This window comes from Sminthopsis crassicaudata, chromosome 1 (assembly GCF_048593235.1).
Source record: "Sminthopsis crassicaudata isolate SCR6 chromosome 1, ASM4859323v1, whole genome shotgun sequence".
NCBI classification, from domain to species: domain Eukaryota; kingdom Metazoa; phylum Chordata; class Mammalia; order Dasyuromorphia; family Dasyuridae; genus Sminthopsis; species Sminthopsis crassicaudata.
The window spans coordinates 250,397,338-250,423,516 of NC_133617.1; the positions used below are offsets into that span (position 1 = coordinate 250,397,338).

At 33.1% G+C, this 26,179-nt stretch overlaps 1 protein-coding gene across 24 annotated transcripts in view; it reads left to right on the forward strand.

Moving 5' to 3' along the window:
- The first annotated feature begins 3,202 nt into the window (after nt 1–3,202).
- Nucleotides 3,203–26,179, forward strand: part of DTNA (dystrobrevin alpha) — a 329,968-nt gene continuing 306,991 nt past the window's right edge. For 6 of the 24 annotated variants that reach the window (XM_074277749.1, XM_074277726.1, XM_074277740.1 and 3 more), the window contains exon 1: nt 3,207–3,961. Coding sequence is in view for 21 of the 24 variants with exons in the window: in XM_074277726.1 (XP_074133827.1) it covers nt 3,942–3,961 (20 nt within the window). In the remaining 3 variants the exon portion in view is untranslated. Of the gene's footprint in view, nt 3,962–26,179 lie in introns of all 24 variants that reach the window. The other 18 variants (XM_074277657.1, XM_074277844.1, XM_074277767.1 and 15 more) reach the window with 6 other exon arrangements.

The following is a 26,179-nucleotide window of genomic DNA, read 5'->3' on the forward strand; positions in this document are numbered from 1 at the left end:
AGCTCCCAGTCTAATGGAGGAGACAGCAAACAAATTATATAGAGGATAAATAGGAAATAAGTAATAGAATGAGGACACTCTTCTCTATAGAAAATATGTTATTAGTTGGAACTTTAAAAAAGCCAGGGAAAGTTGTTGGTGGAGATAATGAGGAAGATCATTTCAGCATCATTGGATAAAGTACTACATGATAAGAAGTAAGGTATAAAAACACTGGAAAAGTGGGAAGGGGCTAAATTATGAAGAGTTTTGAACCAAATAGAGAATTTTGTTTTTATTTGATCTTGGGGTCTATAGGAAGTTATTGGAATTTATTGAGGGGGGAATGATATAGTTGGACTTGAACTTCAGAAAAATGACTTTGATGGTTAAATGGAGGATAGATTTGAGTGAAAAGAAACTTGAGATAGGTTATTACAATAGTCTTGGCATGAAATGATGAGGAGAGACAAGTGTGTATATAAGAGGATCTGGCAAAGGTGAATCAACAGGCATTGGAAACAGATTGGAAACAGAACAGGGGATGGGAGAGGGATGAGATATAATGAGAAGTTGAGGAGGACAACTGAGTTGTGAACCTGAAGGACTAGGAGGAGGGATGTTGTCTTCTGCAGTAATAAGAAAAATAGGAGTAGAACAGTGTTTAGGAGAAAAATAATAAATTCAAACGCTCAGAACTGAACTCAAGATGTCTAATGAACATCCAATTTTAGATGTCTGAAAAACAATTGGAGATGAAATATTAAAGGTCAGCATAGAGATTAGTGCAGGATGGGTAGATTTGGGAATCATCAGTATAAAGATGGAAGCTAATTCCATGAGACCTGATGAAGTGATATTGCAGGAGAAGAGAAAAGGATACAGGAAAGAATCCTTTGGGACACCTATGAATTGAGGTAGTACTTAGCAAAGAAGCCAATAAAGGAGACCGAAGGATAGTCAAATAAGAGGGAAAAGAACAAAAACAGAGTGGTTCCAAAAACCTAGAGAAAAGAGAGTATCAATAATGAGAAGATGACCAATAGTTTGAAAGGCTGCAAAAAGGTTAAGGAAAATGAGGATTAAGGAAAAAAATTTATTGAATTTAGCAATTAAGAAATCACTGGTAATTTTGGAGAGAGCAGTTGGGATGGAATGTAAGATTCAAAGCCAGGTTGTGAGGTTAAGAAGAATGAGAGGAGAAAAAGTAGAAGCACCTATTAAGATGGTCTTTTCAAAAAAATTAGCCCCAAAGGGCAGAAGAAATATAGAATGAGGATTAGCAAGGACAGAAGATAATTGAAAAGATAGGGAAGAAAGATGGCCAATCTGCTTAGATTGGGATCACTTGAATAAGTAAAAGGGTTAATGTTAGTAAAGACCTTTTCATCATGGAAGACATATGAGTGATATGAAATTAGGAAGGGAGGAAAAGATCAAGATAATAGTGAATGGCTCTATTTTTCCGAATGAAATATGGGGTAAGATTCCTTAGATGAGAGGTGGGAGGGTGGGAGGGGAAGGAGGCTTTGTGTGTTATGAGAAAAGATAAAAGGTCATTTAAAAAAAGGAAAGAACCCATATGTACAAAAATGTTTGTAGCAACACTTTTTTGCAAGAAACTGGGAACTGAGTGAATGACCATCAGTTGGAGAATGACTGGATAAGTTATTTTATATGAATATAGGGGAATATTATTGTTCTTTAAGAAATGATGAGCACGCTGATTTCAGAAAAGTCTGCTAAGACTTATATGAACTGATGCTAAGTGAAGTGAGTAGAACCAAGAGAACATTGTATACAGCAACAAGATTAATTGACGATCAACAGTGATGAATTGGTTATGTTCAACAATGAGGTGATTCAAAGCCATTCCAATAAGCTTGTGATGGAAAGAGCCATTCACATCCAGAGAGAAGACTATGGAGACTGAATGTGGATCACAACATAGTATTTTCACTTTTTTATTGTTGTCATTGTTTGTCTGCTTGTTTTTTTTTCTTTCTAAATCTTCCCCTTTTGATCTGATTTTTCTTATACAGTATTATAAATGTAGAAATGTTTAGAAGAATTGTACATTTGACCTATATTGGATTGCTCACTATGGGGGAGGGGGGAAGGAAGGAGGGAGATAATTTTGAAACATAAACATTTTGTGTTTTTCAAGATTTTGCAAGAGTTAATGTTGAAAACTGTCTTTGCATATGTTTTAAAAATAAAAAGCTATTATTTTTTAAAAAATAAGTAGTAGTTCAGTCTGTACTCAAGAAGCTACATTATCTGAAAAATCACTATATTCATCCGCAACTTATTCTATACTTGTACACTTCTAATTGTTATGAAACTTTCCTTTATTCCATTGGATCTCTAATCTCTTCTGTGTAATGGCTACTTCTCCTAATAGTACAAATCGCAACTCATCCATGTATGTCTATTCTGTGTAACTCTTTTTCATGTTGTCCCATAAATCTACCACAAAGTCTTCACCTGATGTATTGAGGATCTCCCTTTAGTTCACTTGACATTACATGGGTACAGGGGAGTAATGAACTGTTTATTGTTACTTTTGTCATTTTTTTTTCCTTTTGTTGAACTAAAATTCATCTAGATAGGTATAAATACACATTTTTACCCAAGCACTATAACAAATCAGTCAATCAATAAACATTTTTAATTGTGTACAATTGCCAGGCACTGGCTAAATGCTGAATAGGAGAGTTAACAAGGAATTCATATATCCTGACATCACAATGAAGAAACACAAATTGTGGGAAAACTATAGGAAAATATATATGAACTTTTCAGAGAAAGTGTCTTTGATGTGAAATGACATCTGGTAAAATCATCTCATTTTCTCAAACCCTATCTCTACTCCTGTTTCCTTTCCTCCAAATTATTTTCCTAAAGTGGAATAACTCTTTCCTAATCTATCACAGATCATAGTCCCTGATATAGTTGGCTCTGAAAGCAGTAGGAAGCAGTACAGTTTCTTTTGTTGTTCTTATACCAGCTTCTGGGAAATGCTATTGATAATCTGTGCCTGGGGGCTTAATTGAGAGAGTGATTTAAATCCTTGTAGGTACAATTCATCTGAGCAAGTTTCTTAACCTTTCACTCTTTGGTTTTCTCTTTTGATGAGTTCTAAAAGCTCATTTCTTAAATTCCATTTCAATTCTCAAGAAAAAGTTTTGCCTTTTTTTTTTTAATTTTATTTTAGGATAAAAAAGTCATTTGTGAAAATACAAATCCTATTGTGTTCCAACATAATTTCTTATGTCCTATATTTGTTCTTCTGTCCTCATAGGAAAAATAAATGTAGTCACACAATACATTTGTCTTGCATATACCTAGGAGATTGCTAGTGAAGAGGAAAGTACAGGAGCTGTTCTCTATTGCTTTCCACTTGCTGTAATGCCAATCAGAGAACATTCCTCTGTGGGCAGCCAAGTTTGGAAGTTAGTTTGATTTCTGGCTAGGAGAGGAGGGGATGGGGGAAGGGAGGCCAGAAGAGGGGGAGCAGCAGAATGATTTCTCATTCTGGTCTTTAGTTCCAGTCTTTCAATAACAGCCATCAATGAAAGCATCCTCTTTCATCCATGCAGAGACAGGTAAAAAGACAGCTGAGTAAATCTGTATTAGATATCAGAACGGAAGCACCGCCAGGGCTGGGGGAGAAAGGGAGGGGACATGAAAGCTTGTGATTGGTGAGTTTACCAAAGGCATCTGCCAGTAGGACTTCAATGGAATGTGAAACCAAATCATTTACAAGTTAAAGATAGACACAGTATATACCAGGCTCTGGAGGCGGGGATTAAGTTCATCTTGCTCCCTAGCATTTCAGAGAGTTCTGTTTTGATCTCTGTTGTAATTAACTCTTTGGTCAAATTTTGTCCTAGTCTATATTTTCTCCTTTTTGTATCAATATACACTCTGGATACACTGGAATTAAGGTGATTTAGGAGATGGTGCTGCATACACTAGGGTAAGTAGAAAGCTTTGTTTTCAGGTGCAGCTCTTAATTATGAAAGTTAACTTGGAATTTTTCTTTGAAGAAAGGAAAAATGAAATAATTTGGGCTTTGAGTATCTTAAGGGTAACCTTCTTTTTATGCTTCTAGGGACATTTGGGTTTCATTTTTTAAGCCACTGAAAGAAATCTCTTTAGTTTTGATGTGTTTTGTAATGTCACCAGTCCATTTAAAACTAATCTGTTCTACTCTTTGCTCCCTCTATTCCCCCCACAGGCTTATCCCATTTCTAACATAGTAAGTTTGTTTAAAGTATCATTAACATGATAATTTAGGATACTGAAAAAAATATTTCCAGTGTGTTGTAGGAGAAAGTGTTATTGTTAGATGAGTTTGATACTTCAGAAAAACTTTGTAATTTCTTTTTGCATTATACTTTCTAATTTGCATAGCAAGAACAACCTGTTTAAAAAGTATAAAGCAACTATAGGAGATAATTTCTTAGCTAATCTTTAAAAATAAATTGGGGGGAGGCAAAAATAATCCCTAAAATATAGTAAACACCTAATAAGTATTTTTAAATTAAAGTAATGGTGAAAATATGCAGTTTTTGTTGAAAAACTTAAAGAAGTTTTTTTTTTTTCTAATAAGTATAGTCAGTAATTCCTTACACATTCCCTTAACTAATATCTCAGAGAAGATAAGCTTATATTTGCTAAATTGCTACAAAGATTTGATTATATTTTAAAATGTATGTTGGAGTTGTTTTTATTTAATCTACTAATCTATATTTTGAGGATTTGGAGGCTTCTTTTGGATAAAGGAATAGAGTAGCAAACTGCTTGAGAATGAGCAATTTCATTTTCTTGCATATTTTGACCATGTATAAATTTTGCTTTTTGTTTTATAAAATGACCTCTTGTTTCTGTTCTTACTAGCTGCTTTTCCAAACTTGCCCAGCACTCCTTCTGAATAAATACTGTCCATAATTATTACAGGGTACACAGAGTGAATTAGAAAGCCTTTATATGGGGAAAATAAATCTGCTGACATTGCTGTTATGAAGCCTAGTGCTGAAGACAATTGTTAAGTATGGCAGTTTAATCTTTACTTTCCCATATATACTAGGCTCTACTTGATTGATTAAATAAGATTAAAATAGAATAGAACAATGGGTGCCTTGATGTGGTTACCTTGCATGTGTAGATAATTCTGAAAGTATCTTTGCTGTTAGCTAAGAAAAATAATACTCAATGTTAAGACCTCAAAAGGAAAATGGATGTTAGACTAATGACCTGTGAAGAAATTTGCTTTTTTGCATTTTTTACAGGGTAGTTAAGAGGAGGTGTGGTAAAACAATTTCTGAGCAAGATGATGAAAGTTAAGTAATCTATCCATCTACTGATGTCTCATATTCTAATTCTTCTTATAAAGCCTCTCAAAAAAGAATCACATATCAGTTATCAATAAGTTAGTATGATTTCAGGTGAAACTATGAAAATCCCAAGAATATTTATATTTAAACCTTATCTCTAATTATGAAGAGAAATGATTTCTTTCCTTTTATAGATATCCTAACCAGAACTGTAGAGAAGCTATATAGTGGGCAAACACAGTAAATTATGAAGAAAGGGTCTCCTCTGAAATTATAGGCAGTAACTTTATTCCATCTCTGCTAAATCTCTAAGTAAATCATTCAACCAATAATATTGAAATACTTACTACATGTTAGAGGCTATCCTAAACTCTGAGAATAAAAAGAAAGGCAAAACACAGGCCCTGCCATCAAGCCCAACCCTGTGGTACAGTATCATGGGAATTTTCCCTACTCACTTTGTAAAATTAGTTCAACTCCAGTAATAATTTTCTTTCAAATTTGAAAAAAAATTTATTCTGGCATATGTGGCAAATTACTTTATCCTTCCTCTTTGTTGTGGAAAGATTCAAATAACATTTACTCTTAGGTGAGAACTTCCTTTTACCCAACTAGTACAGTCTCTCAAGTATTATGAATCAATGAAGCTTTTAGGTATTTACTATATGCAAAACATTATGCCAAATAGAAAAGCAGGAACAACCCCCCTGCTTCAGAAGTTCTCTTTCTAATGGGCAAGACAACATTTAGCCTCCTCAGACAGCCTCCAAATTGCCTTTTTATGTGGCTTCAAGGCCTAAACCTAGAAACTGCTATTGAGAATCAAGGATAGATAGGGATGTGATGATAAATATTCAACATTTGGCCTTTTTGACTGGTGTGGGGAGGGAGGGAATGAAAGCATAGCGGACTTGTAAAATTTAATCTCTATTATATACATTTTCCATCACTTTTTCAAGTTTAAACAATCAGCAAAAATTAATAAATCAAGTTCTAATTTGCAATGTTTGCTGATTTCTGAGGTATAAATGTTCACTCTAAAAATATAACAACTGGCTCTCCAGTATGAACTGTCTCCATCACACCATTAGAAATGGGATATATGCAGTGACAGCTGCCATATAATTAGTAGGATAGTTGCTTACTTGATTGAAATTTCTAGGTGTATCCCTAGTATATCCTTTTTTGACCTTCTTGAGCACTTTTCATAAGACATGAAGTAACTAATAGAGAGCTTCAGTTTTCACATCTAGGAGTTGGGAGGAATGAGAGCTTTAAGTTCTCCCCCCTCTTCCCTTCCCCCTCAATAAATCATTGACTATCTAAAGGGAGAATCCCTATAATTAACCTTCTTTCCCTATAAACATTGCCCCTCCAATAAACTTAGACATTCTTTCTTTTTAGCTGACAGAGAATGACCCTCATACTATTAAGTAAGTAGAAGTTGATCTTTTTTGGTTATACAGGAATGGCTTATTCCCTTGTTTTTCCCACACAGTAGGATTTTGGCACATCATGAGAAAAACTGAGCCAAAAGGAGGTCAGCACCAAGTTCTGAGTGTGTATATCTGAGTGTGCAACTAGTGTATTTCTGATGGAATCTCAAAGTCTAATATAAATAGTTTCTAATACGAGTTGTATTTTTTTTAAGAAAATGGAGAGTTTTCTATAATATCATCTTATACATTGTCCCCCTCAGGCACAAAAATTTTAAATCTCAGCAAATTTTCAATATATAAAAATAGAAGTGAAAGGGAAACAAGGAAGAATAATAAATTCTCACAAGGAATATTAAATTAACATGAAAATTGAGAGGGAAAACATTGTTTTTTATAGATTTTTGAAGTGATTTTTATTATATTCATAAATTTGAAATGTTTTAGGAAGAAAAATATTCCCCCATATCTTTGACTGTTAATAGAATATTATTTTTTTTCTTATTTTAAACTACTTATTCTTTAACCCTTTTTGTTGTGGTCAAGTTGCTTCAATTGAGTCATATTCTTCATGACTCGATATGGGACTTTTCTTGGCAAAGGTACTAGAGTAATTAGCCATTTCCTTCTCTAGCTCACATTACAGATGAGGAAACTGAGAAAAACAGAATTGAGTGACTTTCCCAGAATCCATAATAAATAAATGTCTGAGTTGGATTTGAACTCTGTTCTTCCTAATTCCTGGTCTGGTATTCAATCTAGTGTGCCACCTAGCTGTTTTTTATTTTAAGAGCATTTTATGTTTCCAAATATGTGCAAAGATCATTTTCAACATTCACCTTTGCACAACCTTTGTTCCAAATTTTTCTCCTTCTCTACCTTTATCTCCCCTCCCTAAGACAACAAACAATCCTAATATAAATTAACCATGTGCAATTCTTCTAACTATATTTCCATATTCATCTTGCTGCATAGGAAAAATCTGAGCAAAAGTGGAAAAAAAATATGAGAAAAGAAAAAAAAACTAGCTGCTCTTTTTTTATCTCTATGACCTTTTATTTTAAAAAACCATTATTAATATTGCAGGGTTGATATTTTTTTAATTTGAAAAATAATAATTCCATCATGGTGAGGAAGGATATATGAAATATGTTTGAAATTTGAACAGAAAGGAATATTAGACATAATGAAACTATCATTTATCAAAAGGAAGCATTGTCAACTGGAAATGATTGAATAATAAAATAATAATAAATATTACCGATCTAATTGGCAAACATGCTGAAAAATTTTATCACCTTGAACTTAGCAGTCAATATATAAGGTTAGTATCTGAAATTAACAAGGTGCCAAAGAATAGTAACTTAATGCTGATGAAAGGCAAGGAGTAACCTCAAACTGAATCAAAAATGGAAAGTGAAGTTTTAGTCATTTAAAGACAAGGAGAATTACTTTTAATCTACTGGATCCATACCATCTGAAAGAGAGAAAATGGACTTTTTTCCAATTAGAGATGGACTATAAGTCTCTGTTCACATCAGATGTGTTAGAGGAGGAAAATTCTGGAGATGTTCAACTTATATTCATATGCTTTGGTTCAAGGGGCAGTACTTTAAAAAATACAATGATTTGACATCTTGAATCATAATCTCTGAGTAAATTTTACTAGCTTATTTCATCTAAAAACTGCTTCCCTTTGTTATAAATTATAGCATAGTTCTAGAAAAACCCAAAGACAGAATAGGCAATGTCTCTCCAATACTGTAGCATGTTAGTTCAAAAGTTTCACACTAAAAATATTCTGTTATTTTGTAGAATTTTGCTGCTAAATTTTACAATAAGATAGGAATGTTAATGAGAGGAATGAAGGATAATTAGGGGGATTTGTCTGGAATGTGTAGGAGCATATGCCATAAAAAAAGTTAAAGTATCATAGATTTATGCTAGAAGGGACCTTAGGTATTATTTAGTCAAACACCCTTATATTATACCTGAGGACATGCAGGTAGTAAATGGCAAAGCTCGTATTCAATCTCATGTTCTCTTATTTCAAATAGAAGGCTCTAACAAAGACCCTGCTCTTCAATTTAGAGCATTCACTCAAAAGAAACATGTGATGCACAATTTAGAGACATTTCACTCTAAATGTTCACATGGACTTTTTCTGAACCCATATTGATTTGATCAGCCATAGCTGTCCATACCATACCTTGATCCTAACAGTGATGTCACTTTGGTCCTCTTTAAAAACAAAAGACAATGACCAAGAGCATTAACAGGTATTTTGTGAATTATTTTGTTTATTTAAAGAATGGCAGAAAGAGAATTTGTACTCAGTTGTGAACTAGAACTGGTTGTATGCACACAGATGAAATCAGATTCCATTGATGGCTGCATTCAGTGAGGAGGATGAAAAGGAGGTGGGAAGAAAGGTTTAGGCTTTTATCTTCCCAGACTAGAACGACATTGAGCTTCATATGGATAGAAATTTGGCCCCATTTATGAGGGGCTCACTGGAAAGATTCTAGTTTTTTCCCCTAATTTGTATTCCCTAATTTCCAGCATCTATTATGTTAAAAAACAACTGCTGGTTTCCCCCCCCTTTCTTTTGATATAAATTTTCAGTTACTTTCCCTAATATGTTACAAGCAGACAAGTTCCTTTTCAGATTATTTTTGCATATCTGAATTTTAATAGTGATATTGGCTATATAATCAAATCCTTTTCAAGTATTGATATTAATCCCCCATATTGTATTCTCCCTGGTATCAATCATCAATTATTATCTCATCTATTTCATTTATTGAACTAATGATTTACTAGATTATGTTATGTGTTTTGAATTTTTTCACTTGTCAATCATTTCTTTCTCTCTTTTACTTTTCCCCCTTACCCCAGGAAAAAAGAAATAAGTATAGTCAAGAAAACAAATTCCCATAATGGCCGTGTTGAAATAAGTGTATTTTATTCTGCATGTTAGTCCATTACCTCTCTTAGGAGTACCCAAATCACTTAATTAATATTGAGTGTTTTTTATATTTACTGAAAAGATAGAACTTTTAACTTTTGATTTAATTTATATATTCATATATTACATATGAAATAAGAGAACAAGGCTTAAATGCAAAAACACCCTCCCAAATCAAATTTCCCTCAACCATTTTGGTCCCTAAAGAATATAAACTCAAACTTCAAACAGTTTCTACAAAGTATTGACCCCTATCAAGTTTGCTTCCAGTGCAGGAGCACTATAGAAAAAACACTCCCTTTCTTTCTTTCTTTTTTTTCCCCCCTTTTTTCTGAGGCTGGGGTTAAGTGACTTGCCTAAGGTCACACAGCTAGGAAGTGTTAAGTGTCTGAAACCAGATTTGAACTTGGGTCCTCCTGAATTCAGGGCTGGTGCTCTATCCACTGCGCCACCTACCCGCCCCCCAAAACACTCCCTTTCTGAAGAGCACAGCATCTTGACTACCATTTCAACCCACTAATGGGATGAGTCAAGCAAGTGACTGCTCAGGACAACAATATTACACTAGACTTGATCACCAGCAAATTGCTAAGGATTAAAGTTCTTGGACCTCTGATAGCTTCCTCTTCCAGCCTTACAAAGTTTACAAGATCACAACTATTTGAAATACTCTTTGAACTAAGATGAAGATTATGATTAGGGAACTGAAGCAATAGCAGGGCCATGAGCTCATGGAGTCCAGGTGGAGAGATAAAGGACCCAGGTTTCTTCTCCCACCTGAAGGCTTATACCATTTTATCCTCCTCATTTGAATGTAACCAAAGAAAGAGTGGTACTTTCTGTATGCATACCCAATACTGCCTCAACAGTTAAGGAAAAGGCTCATCTTTGCGACATGATGAGTGAAGGAAATAGTAATTGAACGATTGCATGTATGTGCTCTGAAGTAAGGCCCTTCACTGTGTGTGCGTGGAAGCACACTCACCAAACATCTAATTAATAACCAGCAGAGTATGACATACATATCTTGGGTTTTCACTAGCTGTTCCCTTCATTAAATATTTTTCTATCCTTGTTTCAGATTTCTAGGTTACACAATCCAGGATTATCACTGGGTTATGTCCCAACATTATTTGTTGTTATCTTTTCAGTTATGTCCAATGCTTCATGACCTCATTTGGGATTTTCTTGGCAAAGATAGTATAGTGGTTTGCTATTTCCTTCTTTAGTTCATTTTACAGATGAGCAAACAGAGGCAAACAGGATTGGACAACTTGTTCAGGGTCACTAGTGGTGAAGGCCATATTTGAATTCAGGTCTTCCTGCATCCAAACCTGACACTCTATGCACTGTATCCACCCTCACTAAAGATTATAGCTAATTTAAATAGCTTTCTGTAATCATACACTGATTCATTTTTAACCAGAATTAACTTCTAACACAAAGAGTTATCTATCCTATACTTAGCTGAATCCTCACTACAAATTAACAGAAATTTGCAGCTTCACCTTAGGTAGTTGTCCTTAATACCTATAATTAACACACCATTTCTTTTCTAAGATGCTTCTATTGGGGATACAAGTACCCTCTTTTGTAGATTGTGAAGTGAGATGCTAAAAATTAATTGAATCTCCATGCCTTTGTACAGAGAGTCCCCCTTGACTAGAATGGACCCTCTATACCTCTGCTTTTTGCAATTGGTGTCTTCCTTCAAACTGTCCTGAAGAGCTTTCAGAACTTTCCTTATCCTCCTTACATAATGATAGTGACAATGACTAACATTTATACAATATGTTGCATCAAGCACTGTGCTAAATATTTTATACTTTTGGTTGATCCTGGGAAGTTGGCACTATTATTATCACCATTTTACAGGTGATAAAACTGAGGCAAACAGAGGCTGACTTGCCATATATCACCCAGTTATTATCTGAAGCTGAATTTGAACTCTATTCTTCCCATCTCTAGACCCAATATTTTTTTTTCTATTGTGCCACCTGGATGCTCCCTTTTCCTGGTGCTTTCTCTTTCCCTGAAAAATTATTTAACTTTGTATATTCTTTGAATCTACTTATATCTATATATGTTATTTTTGTAAATGAAAAATAATCTCCTTTTATCCAGGGATTGTTTATTTTTTTGTTTTTTTTTTTGGGGGGGTCATGTAAACCCATTCCACCCTGCAAAAGTATCTGATTTATTGTAAGTGCTTAATAAATGCTTGTGAGTGAATTGATTAGTAGACTGATTTGTGTAATATTAGGAAATTAATTCCTGTGGATCATGATCTCTTAAGTGCTTCCAAAATTTTGATTTTTACTAGATACCTCCTGAGATCCCTAATTATGAGAAGACAAGGTTTATAGTTATCTCAAAAATCTCAGTGCAGTTTTGATCTATTAAAGAAGGACATTTTTTAAAAAAGCAAAGAGGAACGAAGGATTAAAGGGGAGCTTTAGTCAATTGTGTGTGTGTGTGTGTGTGTGTGTGTGTGTATGTGGTGTACACCTATTCATTCTTGATAAAATGAGACCATATTTTCTGTTTTTTGAAATTGCTTTCACTTCTCTATTGAATTTCTAAGACTTGGGAACCATTTAGCATTCCATGGAGATTTTGCTGTTCCCTAAATTTTTATCATACCCACAGTCTGCTTTGCCACTGCTGTGGACACCTCAATCTATATCTTCTATCTCTTCTGGTTCTCAAGCAGTCCTTCTTATGGACAATTGCTCTGAAATAAGCTTTGAGAAGAAAGAGGTGATTCCTTCACAGGTACAAATATTAAATAGCTTATTTTGTGTAAAGTGTAGATAGCAAGTGTTATAGCTTATTCCTGTTCCTATACCTAAAATCCCCTTTTTGCTACCAGCTTTCCAATATTCATATGCCATATACCCCAATCTACCAAGTTTTCTTCCCTCCAGTGACATCACTTTATGTGGCATTATATATGTCATCACTGATATCTTTATTTAAGTACTTAAATTATTAAATTTAAATATTATATTATATTATATTATATTATATTATATTATATTATATTATATTATATTATATTATATTATATTATATTATATTATATTATATTATATTATATTACATTATATTATATTATATTATATTAAATTTAGCACTTAAAATAGTTCCTGACTCAAACTAGACCCTTAGCAAATGTCTATTGTTTTGGTAATTTTTTTTCATATCCTTCAGCTCAAAATGAATACCTAACAGTACCATTTATTGAATAATTAGGTCCAAACAATACATATGTATGTCCTCATAACTAAATAGTCATTTGAAGAAATAATACATATAAGTGGAATTTTTAAAATTTTATTCTTAAATAACTCATTATTTATTTATGAGTTGTATGTTCCTGTTTGGCACTGTGTAACATTTTAAACTTTGGAATCAGATTTGCCACAATCACCTTCATTTTATGTTCCACAATATTTTCATAGCAACTGCCCCATAGTCAGCTAACATACAGGTTGCAAACAGGAAAGTTTTCAAAATTAATGGCATAGTTGAAAGTACAAATAAGCAAAAACATCTCAAGTATTCAAGAGATGTTATTGAAAGGAACATAGTGTGAACTAACATTAAAATTGTGAACCACTTCAAGAGGTGTCTAATGTGACTGTGGAAAACAGTTTGAGAAGCTCTGATGTATACAATTTAACCTTTTTAAAAGTGATTTGGGAGAAGCCATAAATCGCATACTTCCTTTAAACTAATTTAACAAAAGTGTTGTATGTACAAAAGAGTTAATGATTCCCACTGTATTGTTCTATGTTCAGACCATAACTGAATTACAGTGTTCAGTTTGGAACACCCCATCTTGGGCACAACAGACTGTAGTTCAGCCAGACCAAAGCAGGCCAGAATGGTGAAATGGCAACCCAGGATTTTGGAAAGAAGAAACCTTAAGAGGAACATAACAAATATCTTAAGTTATGTAAAGTTCTGCCACAGAGGAAAATATGATGCAAATATTATACTGGCTCAAAGTATATAATTGGGAGCAGTAGGTAGAATTGATGGTCAGATTTTGGCCTGATAGAAGGAAAAAACTTCCTAACAAGTCCAGATATCCAGAAAAAGAGTGAACTGCCTTGGAAATCATTAGATTCCCTATCACAGGATGCAGAAAGCTAGGTGACCTCTTGCCATTTCAAGTGTTGCAAAGAAGTTTCTTATTTAGCTTTGAATTGAAATAAAGAATCTTTTTTATCCTTTCTCACTCTGAGACACCATGGTCCTGTAAAATGCATTAATTGAGTGCTTATGAGTGAAAAATACTATGGCTTTAGATTTTAGATTAGAGTCAACAAGACATATTGTACAACAAAGAACATTAAAAGTTACACAATCATTTGAACTTGTAGCCTTAAATTTGGCTTTTTTCTGTGTGTTACTAACATGTACATATATCTTCTAGACATTCAAATTAAACCAATAATGCAAAATGTCAAGATAGATGGGGGATTTGGAAACACTAGAACATTGGTTGTTAATAACCATGTAATATTGGAAACATAATTAAATCTTAAGCATTCTAAATTCTCCTTGGGGGGGTGAAGTTGAGATTTAAACAACAAAACAGTTTAATCCCAATACACAACAAGTTTTCATTGACCTACTTCAAAAGAATCTTTTTCCATTGCAGCAATATAGGTTTGCTCAGTGATCATGATGAAATTATACAGAAGGAAAACAAGCTATGTTTAGCATATCACAAGGAATCAATTCCAAGATAGCACAGAAAAGCTGCATGGAATATTGGAAGAGTACTGGTCTTGAAGTCAGAAAAATCTAGGTTTGAAACCCATGTATGAAAGTTACTAGTTTTGTGACCCTAGGTAAGTTAGTTATCTCCTCTGAATCTCAATTTCCTATTTCATAAAATCAGGATATTTGCTTCAACAAATTAGGTAGTATATAAAAAACTTTTTAAAGTTTTATAGCACTGTATTCCATTACTTTTCATATTTCATTTAAGTTGAGACTCATAGTTTATAAAGAATGCAGCTAGTTTTTACTCATGTTACAATTCATTTATCCAGTCTTCTGTGGAAAAGATTTCATGGAAAGAAAAAAATCCTTTTCAACATTACCTTTTTTCCTGCATTCTCCTATAAGTGGCCTTTCTTTTAGCCCCTTATCTCTTGTCCTTGAATTTCATAAAATGGCTATAATCTGGCTGACTAATTGTTATCAACCAGCAATCAAGAGGAAAGTAGGGACTTGTGAACTATAGCATGTAAAAAAAAAAACAAAACAAAAACAAAAACAAAAACAAACAATAAAAACTTCACAACCCCTCAAGGGTTAATCTACTGTCTTATGGGTACTTATGGGAGTTTAATAGAGTAGTTTCAGAGCATGAGAAATGTTAAAGACACTTCCTTCAGAATTGGTAATGATTTCAATGAAATGCCATGGCTGCCTAAAATGAATGGTTTCCCTGAACTTTTCTCTATAGTCACTGAAAAATACTACTTAACGCAAAAAAAAGATTCTTAAAGCTAACAGGCATTAGATCTTAAGGCTTCAGATTAGAGAAATGGTGACTGGAGTATATTTTAATGAAAGTGATGCCATAAAGACCAGACCCTAGAATAATAATCCTTTGTCAATTTTATAAGGACCAGACATTGATCACTATGTAGAGATTATTAAAAATATTATCCTTATGGTTCCCAGAATTTTATTCCCTATTGAAATAAAGATAATTTAATCAGTTCTATGTGAATGGAACTTTATGAGAGCATGGTATCTTCTCCCATGAGTTGCTTTTGAACAACACACCCCATCCCTAAAAAACAAATAAACACACACCTGCTATGAAAAGAATTCATCTGACTAGCAGACAAGAAGTTTTTAGCATAACATTTTTTACTTTTAATAAATATTTGTTTCTAGTCTACCCTGGGGACTGAGAGTGTATATTCTCTAAAGGTTATTATAATGTCCCTCAAATTTCATTACAGAATAGTTCTGAACATCATATCTTACCACTGTATTAACACTACTATCTCTGGAGCTCACAGATATTTGACTAATCTTATATTAGTATTCACTTTCTTGTCTAGCCAGTTATTAAGCTAATTGCCTCCATGTTCTGAAATCACACAAGACATATAGCATCTTAATCTAATAACATAAGTAGTTGTCCAGGACATGGGGATTACTTCATTCTCTTATAAAGTGTATTATGTGACCATTAAATGTTCACTAACAACCAAGACCTTAGATCTCACTCATTTTAGAAAAAAAATGTACTTTTAGCATTATCAGAACATTTTATAATGATGTGAGGAAAATATTCAACTTAATGAACCAGAGTCTCCTAGCGAGCAAGTTCCATTCCATCCTGGAGCCCACAAGAGTAAATGATTGCTTCAGTGGGCTAAATAATACCCTGTGGCCTCAAAAGACAGAGTGCAGCTTCCAGAAAGGTCTGGTTTACTGTCAGGAAATAGCTTACTCCCTAGATGAATCTCTCTTAGTGAATCACCCATAACATTTCCTGAGGAATTTCTTGGATTCTATCCACAAATACCAACTGAGTTTGACCTTTATTAGTTTAGGAGATTTGATAGTGTCATAATCTGAATTGATAAATTCAGATAAAAAGGATAATTGATGGAAAACACTGTGTGTGTGTGGTTGTGTGTTTTCTGCTTTGAAACCTGATTAGATTTTACAAGTACAAAACTTAGATAAAATAATTACATTTTTTAAATTATATTCAAGTTAATCAGAAATTTCTTTTCATATCTCTCTGTAGATATAGATAACTTCCTCGGAATAATTATGATGGCAGCTTCTTTTCTTAGCTCTTCTTTGGAGTTTAAAGCTTGTACTATATAGACTTAGAATAATCATTAGGAATCTATGAAGTACTCACTCTCTCCCTCTTTGAGGAACTAAAGCTATAGTTTTACATGTCTATTTCAGCTAAATATATTTTTTGCAAAAACTTATGAGAATTTAATACGAGGAAAAAGTATCCATTGGCATGATGACATTGTGCTACATTGTAAACCTGAGTTGATTATTTCCAAATCAAAGATGCAGCTTCAGATTTTATATTCATCTATTGCTGGTGATCTGATGATATAGAATGAGCACTTGAAAATGCAGCTGTGTGGCTTAGTTAGATATGCATTTGCTAAAAAGGAAAGCCAAAATATTTCACATGTAAAACTTCTAAATCAGAAATAAAATAAACAGTTCTGCCACATTAAAAAATGCTTATGTTAGAATATAGATTAATGAGGAAGTAGAAAAGTGAAATAATAGGCACAGCTTAGGTGACTGAGTCCTTTCTTCATCATGACCACTTTTAACATACTTATCACAGTTCTCTGTTTGCTGCAATAGAAGGAAATAAAATACCTCCATTAAGCAAATAACTTTGCTTAATGTTGCTCAGTATACAATAATAATATAATTGTGTTGCTCAGTATACAATTAATTTTTTCCATGGCTACTCGAAATATATCATCAGGAGATGAATAATTTATTCCCTAAATAATGTTTTCCAATCTGCCTGAGTCATCTTTGCCTACATTTCTAAAAGGAAGAATTCCATCTAAAATTTTGTAACCTTGGAATGTTAAGTAAACAAAATGCACCTTAAAGGTTTGATAAGTTTTGATCTGTTTTATGTTCCTAACATATTTCAAAGAGATAGGGCTCCTCAAATTTGTCTGTATTAGTCCTTTATGTGATCAATTTTGTACTCCAAAGCAGAGGATGACTCATCAAGACACTTCCTGGAGCTAATAATAGTTTTCCTAGCCTTTGCAAATGCTTGCCAAGTCAAAATTCACCTACTAAGTATTACAAGGAGTATTTGTTCTATGGAACACAAAATTTTAATTCTTTAATAGACAACCTAGATTTGCTCACTACATGAAAGAAATTATTTTTAAACATTATTTTTTCCAATTATATGTAAAGATAATTTTCAACATTCATTTTATAAGATTTTGAGTTCCAAATTATTCTCCTTCCCTCTTGTCCCATCTTCTCCTCAAAATAGCAAGCCAATAAGATATAGGTTAACATGTATAACCATGGTAAACATTTCCATATTAGTCATGTTATGGAAAAAAATCAGAACAAAAGGAAAAAAATGAGAAATAAAAACCAAATTTAAAAAGTGAAAATAGTATGCTTCAATCTGCATTTAGACTCCATAGTTCTTTCTCTGGATGTGGATGATATTCCATCAATAAGTCTTTTGGAATTGCCTTGAATCACTGAATTGCAGAGAAGAGCTGAATCCATCGTAGCTCATCATCACACAATGTTGTCGTTACTATGTACAATGTTCTCCTGGTTCTGCTCACTTCACTCAGAATCAGTTCATGTAAGTCTTCAGACTTTTCTGAAATCTGCCTTCTCTTCATTTCTTCCATTATATTCATATACCACAACTTGTTCAGCCATTCCCCAGTTGATGGACATCTCCTCATTTTCCAATTCTTTGCTCCCATGAAAATTGCTGCTGTAAATATTTTTGTAAATATGGATCCTTTCCCCCTTTTTATGTTCTTTTTTGGATACAGACATAATAGTAGTTTTGGTGGATCAAAGAGTATGAACAGTTTTATAATCCTTTGGGCATAGTTCCAAAGTGTTCAATGAGAAAGAAATTGATAATTACTCCCTAGGTTTGGTAGTTCAAACTTCTTTTTTTTCAAAAAAAAAAAAAGTAGCTCTGGAATCAGAACTCCATAACTTTGAGTGAAACACTTAAAAAGGTAGGCGGTTTTGACTAGATTGCTTATGAAGTGCTTCTTATCCCCATCTCTAGCTTATCGCTAGATTTTGATGAGTAAGTAGGAAAAGAATGAGGCATATGACTTTGAGCAACTCTGCCTCACAAATCCAATTCATATACAAGTCAAGATATCACCATGATATAATTGGTTCTCTTTGAAAATGAATGATGAACAGTAACAATAGTCTAGGTTTATGATATTGTGATCTGATGGTCAATGAAAGTGCTTAGCTCAGGACCTTGCATATTATAGACATTTATTAAACATTTGTCCCTTCCCTCTCTTCTTTTTCATGTGGCAACCTTTTGGTCCTGATAACCCTAAATATAACTATCTTCCCCCTTAATTTCCTTCTTGAGACCATTCATACTTCCTAATAACAATCATAGAATAAATGGTAACCCAAATCATCATTTTCACAACAAAAGGATGAAACTAAAATACTGTGTTGGCTGCTTGAAATATAACAAGTGATAAATAAATTCAGAAATTTGGTATGAAGAAACAAACATAGGAATTTGCATGGATTTATTTTGGCCACTGGAGGGCCCCCATATTTTCTCCTTAATTCTATAAAAAAAATTCTTTTAACAAAGACTAAAACTATAATATAATAAAGATAAACCTCAAGATTGCAAAGTTTGAAATTGATTTCTGACTAATAAAAAAGATTTACATTTTCCCTGTGCAAAATAAAAATCAGATTTAATTTACTATTATGTCGACATTCACAAGAGAAAAGCCAGAAAATGAAAAACTCTTTTTCTGTTTTGTTTATAATTATTGCCATAACCAAGCCTTATGTCAAAATTACTTGTCTAATATTCATAGACTATAAAAACACTTGCCTGAATCAAATTACTGAGATGATGTTCTCAGTTTCTTATACATCCAATATTGGTTGAAGGATTTCTACATTCTGGATCCATCAAGGTGGTTCAGTGAATTGAGCACTGGTCCTGGAGGCAGGAAGAACTGAGACACGTACTAGCTGTGTGATCTTGAGCAAGTTATTTAAAATCTGTCTCAATTTCTACAACTGTGAAATAAATAGCACTTATCTCCAAGAGTTTTGTGAGGATCAAATGAAATAATATGTGTAACTGGAATATAGTGGGAGCTATATAAGTGATAGCAACTAGGTAGCACAATGGATGGAGCACCCAACCTTGACTCAAGAAAACTGGAGTTCAAATTCACTTTTAGACATTTACTAGCTTACAAGTCATTTAACTTTGTCTGACTCAGGTTCCTCATCTGAAAATGAGCTTGAAAGAAAACAGCAAACCACTTTAGTATCTCTACCAAGAAAAACCTACCAATAGTGAGGTGCAATTGAAACGACTAAACAACAACAAATAAATGAGAGCTGTTATTGTTATTATCTGACCTATTCAAATGTATTTCCCACTACTTTCCAACCAACTACTTTCCCTTCATGCTAGCCCACTCCTTGTTTGTCCAAGTGACCTTTCACTCATGCTATTGCCTGTACCTAAAATGCTCCTTATCCTCCACTCTGCATATTCCCATCCTATTCATTAAGGGACAAACTCAAATCCTATTTCATTGCCTTGTGTCACCTAACCTACATAGGGAGCTCTCTCAGCTCTCTCTCTCTCTCTCTCTCTCTCTCTCTCTCTCTCTCTCTCTCTCTCTCTCTCTCTCTCTCTCCATTCTTTCTCTCTCTCTCTCTCTCTCTCTCTCTCTCTCTCTCTCTCTCTCTCTCTCTCTCTCTCTCCATTCTTTCTCTCTCTCTCTCTCTCCATTCTCTCTCTCTCTCTCTCTCTCTCTCTCTCTCTCTCCATTCTTTCTCTCTCTCTCTCTCCATTCTCTCTCTCTCTCTCTCTCTCTCTCTCTCTCTCTCTCTCTCTCTCTCTCTCTCTCTCTCAACTTTTGATGCACAAATACTTAATATCACCAAGCATATACTATTTATGACAAAATACAAACTCCTCATCCAATGTGTTAAAGTCCTTTCTCTGTCAAGCTCTCACTTATCACTCTACTATACAGGATTTAGGGCTATTTATTTTACTTTATTTCAGAGATTATCTTGGCTAAAATGTTCATTTTCTAGTTTCTGTGGTAATGAGTCTCTTTATTTTCAGTTACAGTAGTTTCAGAATAATAGACAAAGACAATTTCTAGGAGCATTCTTCAGACCTTTCCAACTTTATATATCCCCCAGAACTGGTAGCATAACATTCAACTCTGTCTTGTTGACTTAATGAGCCATCTTTAACACATAGTCTAGTACAAAAGAAGTATTAGGCATTGGAAAGAATCTGACTCATTCATGCTTTTTAATCAGTGTTGTTAAAACAGAGTCAGATTTATTAAAACAAGCCTGTTATTATTTATGAAAACTTATACTCATGAGTAATTTTATTGACATTTTAATGGTATTCCACTTACCTTTAAATATTTTCCACTAATTTTCTTCACTCATCTTTTGAATATGAAATATGGTACATATTTATTTAAATAGAAATATTAAACCACCAAATATTAATCATGACTCATACTAAATTTATAATGAGTCAGCTTTCTTGCCAAACTCTTACTGCATTTAAAATAAGCATGTAAATGCTACATTCCCATCTCCTTGAAATGGTATCCATTTTATCATTCTATAGTTTATTGATATGCATAAGCCTTGGATGTCATGGATATGGATTTCAAAACAGCAAATTATAAGGCAAGGAGAGATCTTAGAGTTCATCCTATTCAGGATTACAGATGAAAAAATTAAATGTAGAGATGGAAGTGACTTCAAAAAGCATCTAGTAACTCCCCTTCCCATTTTACAGATGAGGTTGCTGAGGCCCAAAGTGGTGCTTAATTAATTGATGATGAGCCAAAATTTGAACCTACAAATTCTTGTTTTCAAGTCTAACTTTTTCTGTATTCTACTATGGTGATATGAGGCAATTTAAATTAGTCAAACTCTTGTTTTTATCTTTATAATTCAATAAAGGCTTCTCTCATTTTATTGTGCTTGGAAGCATTATGGGTTTTTTGTTTTGTTTTATTTTATCTTAAAAAATTGAATATTTGTGTCAACCCCATATCATATCAGCACCATTTTTCCTATGGAATGTGCTCACTTCATGTCTCTGTATCATATTTTGTATAATATTTCAAATTTTTCATTATATTATTCTTGTAACTGTTTTAGGGCATTATGAACCATAACCATGTAACACAGAATTTAATTGATATTGAATGTTCTGCCTGCTCGACTGATCAGATTTTTCATCTCTCTATTTCACCTTGGTTCTTCTTATTCTCTGAGATACAACAATATTGAAATTAGGCAAACTAATAACCCTACAGTAGCCTCTAAGTGTTCACATGAAAGGAAGAATCAATAAATGGGGCACATTTAATTGTTGCTTATTTTAGGAAATTGCCACCCCAACCTTCCACAACCACCCCTGTAGAGGGTCACAGACAGTGGGAAAAGTCTAGGTGAGGTACAAGACGCTTCAACCCAGAGGGAACTTGCTAATAATTTCTGATTCGGCTTCCCATTGTCCCTAAAGGCTCTTGGACTTCCTGAGAAGTCAGGGGGAGGTGACAACCTGTGTTGTGATTGAAGCAGAGTGATACCAGATGGAAGAGTGATACCAGGTGGCAAACTACATACAATAGCAAATTGTTTGTGTGTTCCCCCAAGCACAGTATATACTTAGCATATGCCCAGTGTTTTGTTACATAAGGGTATGACGGTATAAAAGTGGAATGGTCCTTGAAATAAATGGATTCCATTTTTCCATTATACTCAGGAATCCCGCCTTTTCACTTCTCCACTAGGATGGTATATTTTAATCACCCCAGTGTGGGGGCTCTAGAAATCAGCACACAACACACTTCCCTGTTTAGTCAGTATCTATCAACATTGAGACAAAATCCTCTACCAGCCAAAAAAAAAAAAAAAAAAAAAAAAAAAAAAAACAAGACTTACTAAAGGCTAAGCTGATGACTTAGTAAGTCTAAGGTTCACATTTTTTAAGCAATAAATTGTTTTTAAATTAAAGTATATATTTTTAAAGACATATAAGTATTGCATACTTAATAGACTATAGTATAATATAAATATAACTTTTATATGTACCGAGAAACTAAAAAAATCATGTGACTGTATGACTTGTTTTATTGCAATATTTGCTTTATTACAGTAGTCTAGAAGCAAACTGCAATATCTCCAGTATGCTTGTACTGCAATAGATTCCTGATCTTTTTTTTAGGCTATGTGCTTCCTCCTCAGGATTTTATCATAACCTTGGCACACGTTATCATTTTATATAATTCTTTCCTATATATTTCCTAAATCTTTAATCAAAATTTCATGCTGAAGTCTTTCCTCTGGCTCTTTTAATATATTTTGGCTACCAACATATAACTCAAGAGAGGACGCTATTACCTCTCAGTCTTGCTGAGCAACTGGCCTACCTCATGTTCTAATCATATGTGTTTTTATGAAGCCTTTTATATCATTTGTTCAAATATTTTAAATTATTGATGACACACTACAATCTACTCATCCTGCTTTGCATATTTCCATCATATTTTTAGTATTTTGTAATTTTGATTCTTCTTAGACCATACTGTTCCATGATTTGCATGCATATAACATTATAAATGTTTAAAAAAATGGAAGAGTTTTGCGAGTGTGAGCAGTTTACAATCATTGGAACAATTATATAGTGATCAAATGTGATACCTCTTGATCTCTTAATTCTTAATTTGGTCACAAATTTATAGAAAGGCCTTCTTATATTGATGTATTGTCATACTGAACTACTCACCAACTATGTGCTGGACAATGTATTGTGTTTTTTTCCTATTTTTTTATTCTGTATCCAGTGCATTTTCCCTTTGTGATTTACTAGACTTACTAGACTTTTTTGAGGGAATACAGTTCTCTAAAGATTTTTTAAATTACATAATAATGTTACCTTTATTCCTTTATTCTTCTGAGTTCATAAGGTTTTGGAATCATCAAGGCTACTTTATAAGATAGCATAGAAAAAGGGGATTTCAATCTTTATTCCTTTGGTAAAGAAACTGTTGAACTGAGATGTAAGCAACAGTCTGGAAAGTATTTCATGACTGTATTACATTTAGAGACTGTAATCACTAGTTTTTTTCTTCTAGTAAGCACAGCATTTTAATGTTGGTCCTATTGAATAAGTGAAATCTCAAATCCTGGTTTAAAAGTTGCACCAGGTAATGATATCACACAAAGGTTGATACAAATGGTAAACATATAGGTATAAATGGTAAAAATAGCTAGGTGGTGCAATGTACAGAATGCTGGACCTGGAGTTGGGAAGATCTGAAATCAAATCCTCAGACACTTAATAGCTGTATGATCACTTTTCTTTTTAAGTCACTGTCTGTCATTACTTATTAGTTTTATAGTCAGTTTTTGTCTGCTTAAGTCTCTTCATCAATAAAGTGAGGACAATAATCTACCTTCTGGGGTTTCTGTGAGGATCAAATAAGATAGTATTTGTAATTCTTTGAAAACTTTAAATTTCTTAATAAATGCTACCTATTATTTTGTTATAAGAAGAAAACATTGTCCCATTGTACACACACATCTGGAAAGCATAAATATTGTAACATTTCTCAAAATTTTCCACCTTATACACAAACAATAATGGATTCAGCACATATATCCTAAATTCTTGTGACTATTTCACTGTAGTCAATTGTGAAATTAAACATGTTTTGAAAAATGATGGTTAATAACACATTTTATATATGTCTGAGGCAATTAGAATAGGTAAATGCTATTTCATATTTTAATGACAAATTTCTAAAAAAATAATCTTTTGACAGAATTCCAAAATGAGAATGAAGATTAAGCTATCCAATTTGTATTGTTATGTGTTCCTCATCTCCGCTGAGGTTTATGGAAGGCAAATGTTCAGCAGTGCTATCATTATTTATTAAAGAGCTCCAGAGGGGGAAAAAAAATACATACTCTCTTTTGTCACTATATTGAAGGTGGTAGTTTTTTGGGAAATGGTGGTAGTATTTTTGAAACAATCCCAGTGTCATGTTTAAAATAAGAAATTTACCTGAAATCTTGAGCTAATGTTTTCTGTCTTCAAGAGAATGAACTATCTTAATCAAAACCATCAGAAGGACAGATAATCCAAGATGGTTCCAGCACTATTAAATACAACTCATGCCAGTTTGCATGCTACTCTCTCCAGTGACTGCTACTCAGGAATAGATATATCCACCCCAATGAGGAGTAACTGTAAAGAAAGATCTAAAAGAACCCTGTGCATAAATGTTATAGGAAAACTTCTACTGCAATTGCTTAGGATACCTACAATGGATATAAAATCCAGATAATCACACTATTGAAAAAACTAAAAGCCTCCAGTTACAAGGATTTATGAACTTTGAACACCTGGAAACAATTGTCATTTTGAACACATATTTGAATGTGGACTAAAAAGAAGTAAGTTTCACTTAATGGGCAAAGCTTGTTTTTCTTCATTTCAGTCAGCATAGGATTAAACAATTGATGTACCCTGTAAACTCAATGAAAGATAAATTTCAACTGTAATTTGTATTAGTATATTTTAATGATTTCTTAAAATGTATTCATAGACATCTATTGAAAGCTTATTTTGTGACTACTTTCATTATCAAATTTGCATACAAACCTTTCTAATTGAAAACATATATGAATATGCATATATTTGCATATATATATATATATATATCTGTAATTGTGTTTGATATATAATCAATAAAAGCCTTTATTTCATTGATTCTATACAGTTGAAATATATGTTTGTTTTGGACATCATATAGATAGATAGATAGATAGATATCTATATAGTTATATATACACATACCTGTATGTAGCTATGTTTATGCATGTATATATACGTAAAACATGTGTGTTTATGTATGCATGTATATATTTACATATGTATATACATATATACATTTTTTATAGATATTGATGTATGTGGAATGTATATACAGTAGAGTAGTGAGATGACATTCTGACCTAGAGTTAGGAAGATTCATTGTTTTTAGTTCAAATCCAACATTAGAGACTTACTAGCTATACTATGGGCAAATCACTTATCCCTATTTGCCTCAATTTCCTTGTCTATAAAATGAGCTGGAGAAGGAAATGACAAAAGCACTCCAGAAGAAAATCCCAAATGGGGTGATGAAGAATCAGACACGATTGAATATAGCTGAACAATATATAAATATGCATATGCATATTTATATAAAGTTTGTCTAGTTACTGTATATTTTGCAAACCTAATCAATCTTTTACAAAGCAAGATAGGTCAAATCAAAGTTGCATCTTTAATAGAGATATTATTTCATATTACTATTAGACTTGGTATTCATAGATGTGTTAGGTTTATGTTCATTTATATATAATAGCTAAAATATTGAGGAAAGAATCAATGTATTTGAATATATAGATTATTTTATAAATATATAAACCAATTTCATTTTCTTAAAGTATTTCTTCAAAATGTTAATTTTTATCAATATGTTAGATGTGAAATTTCCAGAGATAAATGTTCCATACCCAACTTAATCCCCAAAAAAATTCCCATTTTGGAAGTGCTTAATTCTCACAAATAGTAT